Raw genomic sequence first — 15786 nt, forward strand, 5'->3', positions numbered from 1 at the left:
TCAGCACACTGACCAGAGGCACTTCTTAGCCCCGCCCACCGCGTCTTCAAATGATGTGGCCCAATCGGCTTCCGAGCGGAAGAGCTCGATTTGCAATCTGATTGGGTAAAACCTACACGCTTTTTTCCTGTGCCGCCAGTCAGGGAAACACACACACAATGTACACTAGTTAGTGACGCATTCTATAAGAGCATATTTGTTTCTTACATCAACTTTCTAACAGCCCTAATCCAGGCAGTGGTACAAGACAATTTATTTACTCTTATTTCTCTACCCAGATTCCCGTATAAACTGTAGAATTATAATGCACTTGAACAGGAGAATAAGCCGTCCTATAATTTATAGGCTTTATAGTATAAATCGAACTATTTCTCGGAGCAGTTTGGTCCGTTAAATCAAGGGGTTGTATGTTAAAAGAGCACAACGGTCCAGTCTAGACCTGCCTCATTTAGAATACCTTGTACATAGTTTTTTTTTTAAATAAAAAATCTGTTAACTGCTCAGAGTGACCAGGTTCATACTCGATCTTAACGGAATGTCCTACATTCACAGGGTGCAAAGAGCCTCATCTCATCGGTCTTGAACAGAGACGGCTGCGTGCATTTCAAGTATTCACACTCCTTCAAAGGCACGGCGGGATCAAACAGCGAGGCGTGAACCAGAGGAGGCCGAAAGGCCAGGAACCTGCGTTTGAAATGTAGCAGAAGAGTCTGAGAAAAGCTCCCCAGCCACGTGGCTGAAGCAGATAAAAAAAAACACAAGGACATACCATTTTGTGAAAAGTTGAATAAAGTTTTATTGAATTATTCTAAAACATTTTATTCTAAAAAACCCCAGCAGGAAGGCAAGGTGGAGTGTGCCTGGCGCTCTGTGTAGCAGCGCTGCCCCTCTCCCTACTGCTGGGCACACTGATTCTCCAGGGTGGGCTTGGAGGACACATGGATGACAGGCTGAGGCCTCATCTCCTTCTTCCTCTCTTCCCTCCTGTTCTCGGCTCCTGCATCCACCTCCTCTGCCTTGACAGTGGTGCCGGATGGGGGAGACCTACAGGCAAACCATCCAATTCGCGTTCAGCTTTGCGGAGACGTTGCGCACAGTTCAATGCACGTTAGACAGGCAGCACTGCGACTCAGAGCAGGCCATCCACAGACACTGAGCCCCGGTGGTCAGTCACACAGACAGGAAAAACTGTTTTTACACCAGTTTCACCAACCCCATACTGAGCTATTGAGTGTAGTGTGTAAGCCTGTGACTTGGCTAATTAATTTAAATATTCTAATTACATATTAGAACTGGCTAACATAAAGGCCTGAGTGTCACTGCAATATTTCACAGCACCATGAAGGCCACTCATAAGCATAAAGCCGAGACAAAACGTCTAATATAAAAAATTAAAGCCATAACTGTTTGAATAAGAATATTATACTAAGCAAAATACTTTAGACAGCCTTAAAATTTAAGCCTATCTGTTTTTTCGGTAAACTACAGAAGTGTATAGTATGTTAAAACTTTCCTGGAACTACTAATCTTCATATCTATACATAGTTCAGTTAATTCAGGTAAGCTTCCATATAGCCTGATTAGCTGGTAGCCTCCATTTCTTAAATACACACTCTACTCTCAATTACTCAGTAAATAGTTAATGGCATCATTTAAAAGTGAAACAAACAGAATGTACTACCTTAAGACATACCAGTAGTATCATGCATTAGCACACATAAAACAGGCTTGAATTACAAAAGGTAAAAATGCACAAGTAACAAGTGCAGTGCATATAGACTACTTTGATACACAACACAGCACAAGAAAGAATATTAAAGCACTGCAGAAAATGCAGGAAGCAGTATTTGAAAGGCAGAAAGCACAAGAAGCGTGTTCTGAAGCAAAGGCTGTTTTAAAACAGCAGCAATAACTATGCAACTTGATATCCTCTAAATATTCGTGTCTAGCTTTAAAAACCTTAAAGTGAGCACAGCTAAAGGATCTTTAAAAATGGATAAAAAACAGATTTATTTAACAATCATTCCCAGCTCAAATCATGTTAGTAATTTAGTGCACCTTGATTTAGTAGAACTTTGATAAGTGCTATATTACATTTTGTTAATAATTTCTTTGCTACATTTGAACCCTTTTACGGATATTGAATATTACTTAAGAACAATCTCCTTGAACTCTTTTTGCAGTACAGATTTGTGGCTGAGTAGGACATTCTTCACATAAAACCAAGATTTTGTCAGTTTCCAAGAAAACAGTTTTTTTATTCAGAGGCTATAGACATTCAAAATAGGACATTATTAGCCAATAATAATGTGTTATTGCATTAAAATAAAAAATAAATTCCATGTTGACACGTCCATTTATACCACATGACTCACAAAACCGGTGCTGAAACAAACTAAGTTCTGAGGATTAGGATGATCACAGCTCTGGAATGCGCCTGAAGCAGACACTGCTGTGAGAGCAGGTGATTAATGAAAGTCTGAGGAATTTCAATGTATGGTGGCTGAAACCAGCAGCTATTTTGCTACAAGAACCCCGATACTACGCCTCTTCATGTTGAGGAAATACAGCTGATGAATTAAGTCTCAGCTGTGATTTCCTTCCACGCGTCCCCAAACCCCTTTTCTCCCTCGGTCTGTCTCATCACATCCCACACCACCTCGTCCCATCCACCAGCGCCCTTCCCCTTCCACACTACTCAGGCTTTCTGCACAACGTGCACATGTCCCTCTCACACAGGCCCATCCCCGAAACACACCCTTTAGTCACTCGCTAAAACGTCTGGAAGAAGCTCATTTTCCAGTTCATGTTTTTATCAGTACACTGATTGGCTGACTAAATCCTTTTACAGAGAGTCTAGTCACAAAATAATTTAGTGATTGTATCTAGCAGAGGCGGAGCTGACTGGCCAGCGCTGACATGGGCAGTACGTTCTCACCAAGCTCACGGCTGTTGCTCCGTAGTTAATTCCTGGCTTTGATCCTAAGACAGCTGACTCGTTATATTATATTGAGAAGACCAGGCAGTCTGTAGTGAACTGTCATCATAGTTATACTAGTTAAACTCTAGCATGAAATATCACAGTCATATCCCAGAGATCAGAAGATTACAAATTGCAAGGATAACTTTCAATCAGTCATTCTGACATCAGTGCCATTCTGCCCAGTAGTTAAGTGCACTGAAACCCTACACAGAAATCCTTGCACCCTCATCTACAATACATAAATATCATCCAAGAAGATGCAATATGTAGAAGCAATGTTTATATATCGTTAACCGAAATGGACTCAGCTTGCAACACTAGTATCCAGCTCTACTGTGCAAGGAGTTTGTGTATTTGGTACACCAAGCATTGTAACAGATGTTTTCATATCTGTATTCTTCAATGTACTGTAATACATCATGCTAATGACATTATCTAATAAACATTTGTTACTGAACTATTTTTTTAATGATGCGCTTGTAGTACTGGATCATTACCGCCCAAGGAGCAAACTCATGCCGAGAGTACATGCTTGAGTTCTGTAGCGAAAGCTTACTAACTACACAAAGCACGTCGCATGTAACAGTTGGCTAGTGGTTACAATAACGCAACGCCTGCCATGCGCCTGATCTGGGAAGAATTGGGCAGTAGAAACTTGAATTAAAAAGATTCCGCGACCAGTAATAATTGGTATGCGTGTTAAAATCTAGCGGCGCGGAGGGACTCCACAGTGGCCACACTCGTTGAGCGTCAGTGATCGTCGCGGCGAAGGTCAGCCAGACGGGAGGCCCAGGCCGAGCACGTGCGGACGCAAGCGCCCCCTGCGGCGATTCCCAGATTTCCTCGGATCTCCGCGGGGCAGGAAGGCTGGCCCCCCGGGCCTCAGCGGGAACTGTTTCGGGAGACGGCCCTCCTGAAGGGCAGGCCGGCGCGGGCCAGGGCGGAGCGCAGCAGGCCGAGCAAGAGCAGGAGGACGCACAGGGCGAAGTTCATGCAGCGCAGGGCGAGGGAGGCAGGTCGGCAGGGGGGCGGCACTGACCTGGGGGGCTCCTCGCCGATGCGCGCGGGGACCTGCTGCAGGGGGCCGGGGGCCAGCCGCTCTGCCGGAGCCGGCCCCTCCTTCGCGCCCGCCGCGCTCTGCTCCTCCCCCTTCGGCTCGGGTGCGTCGGCCTCGGCCGGGACGTCCACTGGCAGCTTCTCGCGCCGGCGCTTCGCCACCTGGCTCTTGTTCACCGCTGGAAGGAAGCGTGGGTCAGGCATGTGCGCTCGCTCTACATGTGGGGCTGCCTGCTGCACCAGCTCTGAGAAACAGACTGGACTGGGCGCAAGAGCCTGCGCCCTCACACAGCCACCCCCCGGCAGCAGGCTACACTGGAAGGATCTGCAGTCCTGCATTCCAGAGACACGACCTCGGCTTTTAGGCAAGCTATATGTTGACCCATTAAAAAACAATCTTTACGCTTTAGGCACCTAACTCGCTTTCTGAAAACGTATCTATTAAACGGCAGCAGCCACACAAACAAAGGATCCGTCAAAGATCGAATATTGATTGAATCTAAGCCATTGGAATCTAAGCTTATTGGACAACCCACCAAATATACAAACTTCAGATATTCTGTCTAAATGTGTAGATTTTAACTACACCCGAAGAAGGCTCCATAGCCGAAACGTTGTGTCTCTTTTTTCCTTCCAGCAGGGAACGAACCTTTCCCTGTTCCCTGTTCGGAACTCACAGAATGAAGGTACACATCCCTGCCTCGGACCTCTATGCACTCAGATAGGAAGCAACGCAGAGGTGGGGGACAAAAGGGCGTGTGCGTTACCATTGGGTTGGTATTTCATCCTGAGCTCGTCCAGCTGGACCTGCAGCCTGATGTTCTCGCTCTGGCACAGCCTGAGGGTCCTCTCGCTGCTGAAGAGCCTCCTCTCCACCTCCAGCACCCTCTGACTCTCCGCCAGCGCCTTCATCCTCTGCACAGACAGCTCCTCCCCCAGCCGCTCGGCTTCCTTCCTGCACACACAGCACTGCTGAGCACACCGGAGCCCCACTCAGCCCTTGGCAGGGCTTTTAGAGGGGCGCCAATGCAATCTGCAAGATGCCCAGTTCAGAGGCAGCTCTTACAGTTATGAGATCTGAGGTTAAACTGAACGTGAGCTTTCATAGTGAAGGTTATCACTCCTTTTCTTCATAATTGTGACACTTTTGAAGATATTAGACTCATTCTAAATAGAGAGAAGAGACCAAAGGGCATCTTACACGGAGTTTGAAAGCTGCATTTTAAGGAGGTCAGTGTAGTACGTCATGTCACCGCTATCTCCTTCTCCAGAGGGTGCGCTGGATGGCTCAGCCTTTATGGTCATCTGGAAACGATTTCAAAAGAGCTGCTTTAATTTACCAAATGAATACAGACGTCCACAAACAAAAACATCCTTTGATATCACAGGACCTGGGACTTTTATGTTCAAATTGAATTATTTAATTGAATAATTAAAGCTCACTTTTCACTCTCTCCTCCTGTATTCTCTACTCCATGACCCCACCCTGTAGGACACCCTGATCAAAGAGCAAACAGTGGGGGACATTTTGATTTACTCCGTCTAATTGAGTTTGTTTTGTGAGTAGATTAAAAGGATTTCGTTGACAGAGTTAAGGACATGCACATTAATCTGGGAGTATAGTACTTAAAAAGGCGTTCGTGAAATCTGACGTCTAGCTCAAATCTTACATCCGTCTTACCTATGAAAAGCAAAATAGATGACATTTCAGAATAAATGAAAAACAAGTACAAATTATTCAGAGCTAAGATTTTAACTGCCACAATTTAATCATCTATAATCTTACACATTATATCAACTGAAAATGAAACTCAAACCGATAAGGAGGATATAAGAACCTTATGAACATCAACTCCATGTTTCTACAGTATGCGGTTTGTTGTCTTAGTCCTCATGATATAACACGGTGGCTGATCACAGAGGTGTCATGCCTGTCACGTGAGAGTAAAACATTTCTCCAAGGGTAAAAAATGACATTCCCAAGAAAACGCCATGCCAGCAGGACGCACTGCATCTGCAGGTTCCCCGCCGTGGCCAGCTCTCTCCCCCGAGCTCAGACGAGCAGTCCCCACCTCTGCCCTCTCCAGACGACGCAGCTTGATCATCAGCGCCTCGATTTCGTTGTTCTTCTGGGCCAGCATGGACTGCAGGCGCTCCAGCTGCCCTGGGTCTGCCTGGCAGCCCTTCATCTGCATCAGCGTGGCAATCTGGACCTGCCCGCGGAAAGACAGCAGGACGGCGGTTAGCCCCCACAGGCAGGGACACAAAAAGCTTTGCCCTGATCTGCTACAGCCGTCTACCCCTGGAGCTAAGACAGGATAAGCGTTCTTCCCCTTGAACTGCCATGCACAGACGTGGTACTCAGAAGAAAACAGACATAGAAAACAAACTGCAGGCCACATCCTGACAATACAATGGGTAGAAGTTATTTCTCCCCCCTATAAAAAGCGATGAAACCCTATTTGCCGGCTGCCCCAATGAGCAGACAAAACCGCACATATTAACCCAGGAGTCTCTCCTGCGGATGAGAGATGCAAGCCACATCCAACAACCTCTGTGTGGGGAAAACCTAATACAGTCACACCGTCTCAAGGAGATCAGGGAGGCCCAAGGGAAGTGTCAAGCCAAATGTCTCCACACATTTAAGGACTCGTCAGATTGTGACTCGTCTGATGACGAATACTGTAACAGGGCGGCAGTAACCGTGAGGTGAGCTTGCATGTCTGGGGTGTCTAGAGAATACAAAAGGTAAATTGGTTCATAATGGTTAGCAGAGAGATCAGACATGTGTGCACAGGTGGGTTAAGTGCACACATTTGCACAAGCCCCACACGCTACGACTGCTGCCTTGTTACAATCCATAGCAAAGGGAATGAGCTTATACGACAGGTCTTTTGACATTTAGTATCTTGAGGTTATTCTTAAAATGTTCAGTCAGAAAGCTGATCTTTAAGATGACTGAAATGTAATTATAGCCCCATGGCAAAAAAAACAGTTGTCTGGGACTAAATGATTTCAATGGAATAACTGAAAACACTTTTCATGACCTTGAAGCAGAACAGTTTGGCAAAGGTGAAGGAGTTGGTTAGGATCTTGCATCCTCATGAGTAGCATGACAAACATGGTCCAGCTTTTGAATTTTGTACTTGTCCAATGCATGTCAGGTGTTCTTCCACATGTATGTCCTGACATATCCCAAGTTCCAGAAAGGAATTAAGTGGGTAAATTTTGAATGTCCATTTCCTTAAAATTGCAAGTTTTTTTAACAAAACTGTACACAATTTATATTGAAATTAAAGACCCAGTTTTTCCAATTATCAAAAAAAATTGCAAAACCAATTAGCCTAAAATCAAATGATTAAGACTGTAAGTAGGAGTGGAACTTGTTTATTCATATAAAAATTCAATATAGATAAATTTATTGATAATTACAACAATGCACAAAAATACCTATTAAAAGGGTCAGACATGTAGATCTTAAGGACATTGCACAAACAGTAAAGTTACATTTCCAATTCATTTACAGTACACACAGATTATATCAGATGCTTCTGCAGGACATTTTTCCCCAAGGAAAAAAACAGCAACAGTAATAAATGTAGAGCTCACCATATAGTATCATTGTTGCACAGCAACAAAACGTAAATAAAATATCCTTCACATGAAGTGAGGTCTGTGGCAGACAGAGACTTTCTGAAGTTTCGGATAGGCTGTAATGCTGTGAGCCCCAAAATTAACGATTAAAACGGAAAATAAAAATGGTCCAGTGACAAGGCTAACGAGACTGCCCAGAAGAATTCCTGCGATGACTGTCCAGTTGTCGACAACATACTAGAAAATGCTTCTGAAAGCCATTCTCCCTGCTGCTCTCCATGTGATGATGGAGCTGCAAGTACCTAATCTTGAGAGAGTTTAAAGAGAAAAAGAGCGTTGATGCAAGGCAGAGGGCTCAAATCAAGGCTTTCCAAAACAAAAAGCTTTTTCAAAAATAGTAAAAAGAAAGGGTTACAGACTGCCACAACTGTGGCTAATCAGACTGAAGTGTTTGTGTCATGGGTCTGACAAGATGGTTAAAAGGCCTTTTCTCAGTCACAGGTGACTTAGCCTGTGACCTGTGTGGGTTGTGTCCCAAAACCCAGATCTCCGATTCCTGTCTGGGTCATGACGTTAGCCAACGGAGACCCCGGCTCTCCAAGCAGCAGCACGCTGGCAGGCGCCATGTTTTAAGCAGGCGTGTGTCAGCTGGAATGACCGTGCTGTGCAGGACCAACCCATGTAGACCGCCTTCGTGGACACCGCAGTAGCCCTGTGCACTTGTATCTGCATCACGGACTCCGTTCTTTAAAACCGGCAAAGAATCCGGTCAGTGAGTTCAATAAACTGCCAATTTCAAATTACACTGCAGGGATTCGGAAAAAACAATCATGGCAATTCTGAAAATGCAATCAAGACAGAGAGGTATTTGTCTTAGTGCTCCAAGACCCTTAGTGCCGGTTAACACGGCCTGAAATAACACCCGCAGACAACAGTGTAATGAACGCCATTTAATGTTTTGCTCAAGGTTTTGGAAACAAACTGTAGGAGGCTGGCCAGGAAGAGCATCAAGCACCTCAGGACAATCGGTGCCAGGATAGCGGATCTCCTTAGAATTATGCTTAAGAGCTCTGTATAGGAGTGCCACCCTGTTTTGTAAAAGACGCTGCTGTCCCAGTGTTTCCAGCAGCTGTCCTGACAGGAGGAGGGTCGAGAGGCGGGGATGTGTACCTTCATTCTGTGAAGCTGCTGTCGGGAGAAGGTGTGCTGCTTCTGGAGAGACTGGTACTGCACCTTCATGCTGATGAGCTGCCGCTCCATCGCGGCCCTCCGGTCTTCCACCTGCAAGCACAGGCCACCGCTGGGTCAGGGGCGCGCGCCACTCAAAACACACGAGCCCCGCCGCTCACACCCGCTCGCCGGGCGCGCGCAGGAGAGGCGCTGTCATACCTCAGAAAAGAGCGAGTTGCCCTTGCTGTTGGGGTCCTGAGACTGCTGCAGAATCTGGTCCAGTTGCAGCTGGAGATCCTGGTTAGCTTCCCGTGCTTTCTAGACCAGGCAAATCAGAAAAAGACGCCAAGCAAATATAAGTAATGCAAATCATATTAAAGCATATCCCATTATTTATTTACCGTTTATCCCTCAAATTACATTAAAAAAAACTTCTCTAACAGATCCTCGTCCTCTTAAAGGAAAGTAGAACAATATTTATAAATGAACAGGCATGTACAGGCTCCTAAAGGACACCAACTGACAATCTGACATGACAGCGCAGCAGGGAGATTTAAATATTTCAATTAAACAAAACACAGGACAAAAGTCTAACATTGACGACTGAAATAATCTTATCGTCTTTCTAATCAGATCAATGTTTCAAACGTTCTATTTTGGTAGAAGAAGGAGGGTTTAACGTCATTTTAATGTAAATAAAAATGAGAAGATAAAATGGAAATCCCTCTAAGAGATAAAGGAGTGCTTCCAAGACCAACAAGCTAGCGCTGTGAAACGCGCATCAGAGACAAAACAGAGCCAAGCCCGATGGAAAGACCGTTTCGCGGCACGGACACGGGCACTGCACCTCCAAGGCGTTAAAGTGAGAGACGACTTCCTTCTCGCAATCCTCCTTCTCCCGGGTCAGGCGCTCCACCGTGCGCTGGAGATGGCTGCCGGCCAGCTGGAGCTGCTGCTCTCGGTAGCTCATTTCATTGAGCTCGTGCTCCAGTGCAGCCTGGGAGCAGAGGACAAGGCGGGTCTAGTCTGTGCCCTTCACTCACCACAGGTTCGCATTAACTCACGATCTTACAGACGCGCCTGTCACACAGCTAACAGGAGTTCTGGTGTGTGTTCCTCACAGGACACCCCATATACTTACTTGTGGCTCATTCGCTCTCCTAGTCTATACAATAAAAACTAAACCTTCCAACTATTATTGGATTACTTATCACGGAAAACATGGCCACTCACAGTCATCAAAAACAGCTCTCTTTTCCGCTCACTTTGCTTTAACGGTCATCAGTCTTTTTTAAAGACACAATATGAAGAACATGGAATATTTCCTGCAAGGATAGTCTGTTCACTCTTCTTTCTGATCCTAACTTTCATAATCATAAAGCCAGTGCCTGTAAGAACAGTTACAGATTAGAGGTGGCCATTCGGCCTGTCTTATTCATTTGGCTTCTCAACGTTTATTGATCCCAAGACCTCCTCCATCTTGTTCTTACTTCTTCCAAGTAACCTGCTGCAACAGTACTGCTGGACACTAATCCTGTTGATCCACTGAACAGATTTCACAGCAGCATTCTCTTGTTGCAAAATGATCAGAACTGTACAGAGTTTTTTTAAAAAAGGCCAATCGAATGCATTTTAACAATGTCTCTTGGACTTTTTTTTCCTCTATTAAAATATGTTCCACTACAGGATATACTGCTATAGGTAAATCTTAGAAATATCAAGAAATACTTGTAAAGCCCTAACTATCAAATTAACTTTCTTTTGAACGTTCAGCAGAGCTCTAAACCTCCATCCCGCTACTGAAGCAGGCAGTGATTGTGGGTGCAGAGGAGTGCTGGGATGACTGTGGTTAACTGTGTGGAATACGCCCACCTTGGCGGTCTCTAACTCGGCCTTCTCCATCTGCAGCTCCATCATCTCCGAGGACAGTGTCTCCTGGGAGCGCTCCGCCATCATCCTCAGCTCCTCGGTCTTGCTGCTCAGAGCCTCCGCCTGCAGCTCCAGCTTGTGTCTCAGCTGCCTCTCAGAGAGCCGCGCCTCGTCCAGCTCGGCCTTCATCTTCTCCAGCTGTTCACGGGACAGAGCCACACTGAGACAGCAAGACTACACGCCACATCGGTAAAGCGCAGTAGTGCCTGCTGGGGAAATCACTGTAGGTCCACTTCAAGCTTAGAACACCAGAATCCCAATTCACCCAAGTATGGCCAAAACCTGTCTTTTTCGATCATCTAGGTGTGTAAAAGGCGACCCCCTTATCTCTTACTGAATCAGAGTTTGAACGGCTGCACCACGCAAAATAACACCAAAAAAGTAACAGAATTCAGAATAATAAAATGACTTTTTTGTGCAGCTGCAGCAAATGAGACGGGCTGTGTGGGACCCTGCCCCACCGCTGAGCGGCTCTGGGTGACTCGCCCACAGCCTTACCTTGTTCTTGTATTCACCGATCTCCAGGGTGTAGCTCCTCTCCAGCTGGGCCTCCTGTTGCACCCACAACATCTTCTGCTGCGTTTTGATGGATTCGCACTCTGACCTCAGACTGTCCAGCATGCGGCCCCTCAGCTCGAGCTCTCTCTGCAAGGAGTACTTCTCCTGCTCCAGAGCCTGCATTCACACACACACACAAACACACGTTAGACCAGCGCTCCATTCCAAGCTGCTAGAACAGTCCACCAATTACCATGACCTACTGAAAACCTGAACAGAGCTGGGTTCAGGGCAGAGACAGTAGATGGTACCAAGGTTCCTGTGTTCTGACACAGGCTGGACCTGACACCTGTGGTGGGGAAAATAATTCTCAGGCCACAGGAACACAGAAACCTTCTCCTTCATTCACTGCGGCTACCACAGAGGCAACTGCACTGACTTTCCCTCCCCAGAATCACTTGGCCAGATAACTACCCAGCAAACTGCCTCCAAACCTGAGAGTTTGCAATGCGGTGCAGCTAACACAGTAGGACAGGACAAAAACAAGACACGAGTTCCCTGCAGCTCACATCAATTTCTTGTTTGCCTCGATTTGTACTAATGCTATACTCACGAAGGCAGGTAAGGGGGTGATCTACCAATCGTCCAGCTTCTTTGACCTACCCTCCGTCTTCTCAAGCCAATATTCTTGTTTCTGCGCGGGTGGGTCTCACAAGACCCCTCCTTCCTTGTCTGGACGGCGCAGCTGAGCCCAGTCCGGGCCTCCTGCACCGCCTCTGACTCACCTCTATGGAGTTCGTCATCTCCGTGCGCTGCTCCTCCAAGCGGTTCTGCAGATCCAGCTGATCGTCCAGCAGCTGCAGGCCATACTGGGCTGCCTTCTGCAGGGACTCCTCCGCCTCCTTCAGCTTGCAGCGCAGGCGCTGGACTTCAGAGTCCACTGCAGCGGACATCTTCTGTCTGTAAGGACGGGAGACACAGGCTGAGGGGATGCGTTCTATCTGCTAGGGCGGGAGGAACACGGGCTGATGGGACTCGTTTCTGTCTGTAAGGACAGGAGACATGAGCTGAGGAGACCCGTTGTGTGTGTGTGAGGATAGGACACACGTGAGCTGAGGAGACTCGTTCTGTCTGTAAGGACAGGAGACACACGGGCTGAGGAGAAACGTTCTGTCTGTAAGGACAGGAGACACACGGGCTGAGGAGACCTGTTCTGTCTGTAAGGACAGGAGACACACGGGCTGAGGAGACTCGTTCTGTCTGTAAGGACAGGAGACACACGGGCTGAGGAGACTCGTTCTGTCTGTAAGGACAGGAGACACACGGGCTGAGGAGACCCGTTCTGTCTGTAAGGACAGGAGACACGGGCTGAGGAGACTCGTTCTGTCTGTAAGGACAGGAGACACACGGGCTGAGGAGACTCGTTCTGTCTGTAAGGACAGGAGACACACGGGCTGAGGAGACTCGTTCTGTCTGTAAGGACAGGAGACACACGGGCTGAGGAGACCCGTTCTGTCTGTAAGGACAGGAGACGCACGGGCTGAGGAGACCCGTTCTGTCTGTAAGGACAGGAGACACACGGGCTGAGGAGACCCGTTCTGTCTGTAAGGACAGGAGACGCACGGGCTGAGGAGACCCGTTCTGTCTGTGAGGACAGATTCTGCTCACAAACATGGCGCATATCAGCCTGTGAGCCCTCAGTCCTGATGGTAGATCAAGGTAACAATGATCGCTATTAAGGTCTCCAAGTAACTTAAGAAGCACAACACAAACTTGCCATCTGTTCAATTGTGTCGGAGTGCTGTGTAAAACAATCCGCTGTTGTGCAATGAACCGCATAGCGAAAAGGGAAACTTACACCTCGCCACAGGACGTGAATAAAAATAAAACTGGATGGAAAAGGAAAAGTAAAGGAGCGACATTTAAAAAAAAAAAAAGATTTTCTCACCATCTTCGGCAGGAGAGCACCGAGAAAAAGACACCAGATTCCCCCTCTTTCTGTAATGCCATGCACCCGACAGCAAGGAGACGAGCTGCTCAGTAAGAGAGGGTTTGTCTTTTCGGTTTCGGCGAAATAAAGGGAGCATTCACCCCGCAGGGGCCGTGCTATTGGCATTCCGGTGGCGGCGCTGGACAGGGGGCTGCTTGCACAGAGCCCCTCTCCTTAGCAACGTGATCGCAGAGAGCAACTATGCGGTCGGGGGCCGTTCCTGCACACAAGAAGGACCTGGAGCTCTTCCATGGGGGGGGATAACAGAGTAACAGGACACTCAGTGCAAAGGAAGCGCTTCTTCTCGCTTGGCCAAGGCGGTGCTTCCCGGACCCACAGCTCCGTTGTGCACCAGACACACCGCAAGCCCCTGCCGTGCAAATGCATCGCGGCGACTCCCCGCTCTCCCCAGGGGATGAGGCTGGCCAGCTGCTGGTCCATGTGACTGAGCTACGACTTACAAGCGAGCCAGCAGACCAAACGCGGGTTTGAAACACCCACGACAGCTCTCTACCCACACTTTCGCCATTCTCGGGTACTTCTTTAAAGTGCTTCTTAAATCGTATTGCAAGGACTACTCTCCACAGCCTCGGAGCTCCTTACTCACATTATATCATGATTGAACCCCAGCCCTACCGACACCTTAAATGTCTTTTAACTGAAGTCGATACTCTGCTCAACTTCATGAGTGAGGTACTTTTGTTCTCGACAAACACCATTACTAAAAGTAAAAAAAAATGATCTACAACCAACTTTATACCAAGCTGGACATTATTCTAACAAAATGACGCCACGAAATTAAGTTATTCTTTGTATGTCTATACAAGTTTACCTTTTTTAAAACCGATTCCCTCGGTTCTGGAGCAACTGCCCGTCAAAATTTGAATTCAGCTCCTGTCCTGCGCTTAGCAAACAACTCTCGCGATAACCGAATTGAGTTGCTCACCGCGGTGCATGATGGCCACTGTAGTTTATTACCAATCGTGTCTTTATTTAGTGAGGCGATACATATTTCTCTCTTTTGATAACTAGACAATTTAAAATGTTCCAGTTATTTGGTGTTTATTATTAATGCAAATAAATATTAATTATAACATTGTGTTTTGTGATAGCCTTCGTGGTTAATATTTCGTATAAAATAGGTTTACAAAAGGTGGGCTAATTATCTTATGGGCTAAAATAAACTAAGGTATAATGGAACAAGTAAAGGTTTATTCCATGCTGAAAAGTAAAGAAAAGAAACACGTTTCGGCTGTGGAGCATTCTTCGGGTGCGAACTTGAATTTCTTTTAAGTACGATGCTATCAGTTTTAATTGTTAAAGTAAGCTCATGTTAAATTTAATGGTAAATGGTTATCACCATGAAAATAAATCCTCAGATATATATATGCACATGCAAAACGCATTTGTATATTTACTATATGTAGTTCAGGTTGGGAGCTGCGTCAACATGCGTAGGCTGCAAAGGAACAAGTAATAGGTTTATTCCATGCTGAAAAAAAGAAGAAAGAAAACACAACTTTTCGGCCGTGGAGCCTTCTTCAGGTGTGACACCTGAAGACCTCCACACCTGAAGAAGGCTCCACGGCCGAAACGTCACATACACTTGTGAATACCTACATTCATCTGGTTAGTAATGGACACCCCTGCTCCTGGTTTTACCAGTAGGTGGAGGTGTTGGCCCATCCTCTATTAACAATCAGGTGGTGTTTTTGTTCCCCAGCAGTAAATCCTGAAGTAAAATCCTGATGGATGGTCCATCCATCCATTTTCGGAACCTTTCTTCCGGTTCAGGATCGCAGGGAGCCAGAAGCTATCCGGGCAAGATACAAGTGCAAGGTGTGGATGGGACACCAGGCTGTCCCTGGGAGCACACAGACACACACACACCAGGGCCAATTTTCCCAGTAGCCAATTAACCTTCTGTGGGAGAAGACCGGAGCTCCCAGTGGAAACACACGGGGGGAACGTGCGAACTCCACACAGCCAGCATCTCTGGTTGGGAATTGAACACCGGACCCCAGCGCTGTGAGGCAGCAACGCTCGCCACTGTCTTTTGCTGGACTTAAAAGGCAATTACATCGACTTTTATGACACATTTCTACGTGGGGTATTAGTCGCGTTTTTTATACCTAGCAAACTGTATTGTTTTTTCTTGAGTTTAAAGACTGAAAACATGGAGTGCCTCTCCTGTTATTACACGCATCTTCGTGAAACGTGTATGCATTTTTTTATGACAAAGGCTTTTATCTAGCACTGTTATCAAAATACTGATTTATGTATATCTTTTGAGGCATAGATTCATATTAAGGACCATTCCTGATAGGCAAACAGAATATATGAGAGCGTTCAGCGGTAACTGAGCCAGGTAAACTGAACTCAGAGGGTTAAAAGAAGGAAAAACCGGTCTGAAAAGACAATGAATTAAAATTGAGTCATTCCACCCCCCAGGTCAGGGTTTCGGAGTGCTTAATTAGCATATCTCTCGCACTCCGCGAATCTTTCTCATTTAAACACGAGTATTTCATCAGCCTCTGTGAACAGCAGGAGACCGGAGTGGCAGGGC

General features: G+C 46.5%; 1 protein-coding gene and 2 long non-coding RNA genes across 4 annotated transcripts in view; 2 read left to right on the forward strand and 1 right to left on the reverse strand.

Annotated features, from left to right (window-relative positions):
• The window catches only part of LOC148650663 (uncharacterized), a 190830-nt gene that overhangs the window by 86252 nt on the left and 88792 nt on the right, over window positions 1–15786 (forward strand). The gene's annotated exons all lie outside the window — the stretch shown is intronic.
• LOC148650668 (uncharacterized) lies at window positions 17–806 on the forward strand. Its single transcript, XR_015926190.1, has 2 exons — window positions 17–105; window positions 553–806. It is a non-coding gene; the product is annotated as an uncharacterized LOC148650668 (long non-coding RNA).
• Window positions 772–14161, reverse strand: spdl1 (spindle apparatus coiled-coil protein 1). Of its 2 annotated transcripts, none has more exons than XM_088604698.1 (12): window positions 14053–14161; window positions 12016–12190; window positions 11231–11407; window positions 10676–10870; window positions 9651–9800; window positions 9023–9121; window positions 8804–8914; window positions 6112–6252; window positions 5241–5344; window positions 4807–4994; window positions 4023–4218; window positions 772–1044 (listed from the first exon to the last, which is right to left on the reverse strand). In XM_088604698.1, the coding sequence occupies exons 2-12, from the start codon at window positions 12181–12183 to the stop codon at window positions 894–896; spliced, it is 1680 nt and encodes a 559-aa protein (XP_088460824.1). In that variant the 5' UTR covers window positions 12184–12190; window positions 14053–14161; the 3' UTR covers window positions 772–893. The 2 variants fall into 2 exon arrangements, with proteins under 2 accessions (XP_088460824.1, XP_088460825.1); XM_088604699.1 differs by lacking the exon at window positions 14053–14161 and adding an exon at window positions 13179–13884.

This window comes from Lepisosteus platostomus, chromosome 13 (genome assembly GCF_059453375.1).
Source record: "Lepisosteus platostomus isolate fLepPlt1 chromosome 13, fLepPlt1.hap1, whole genome shotgun sequence".
In the NCBI taxonomy this organism is placed as follows: Eukaryota; Metazoa; Chordata; class Actinopteri; order Semionotiformes; family Lepisosteidae; genus Lepisosteus; species Lepisosteus platostomus.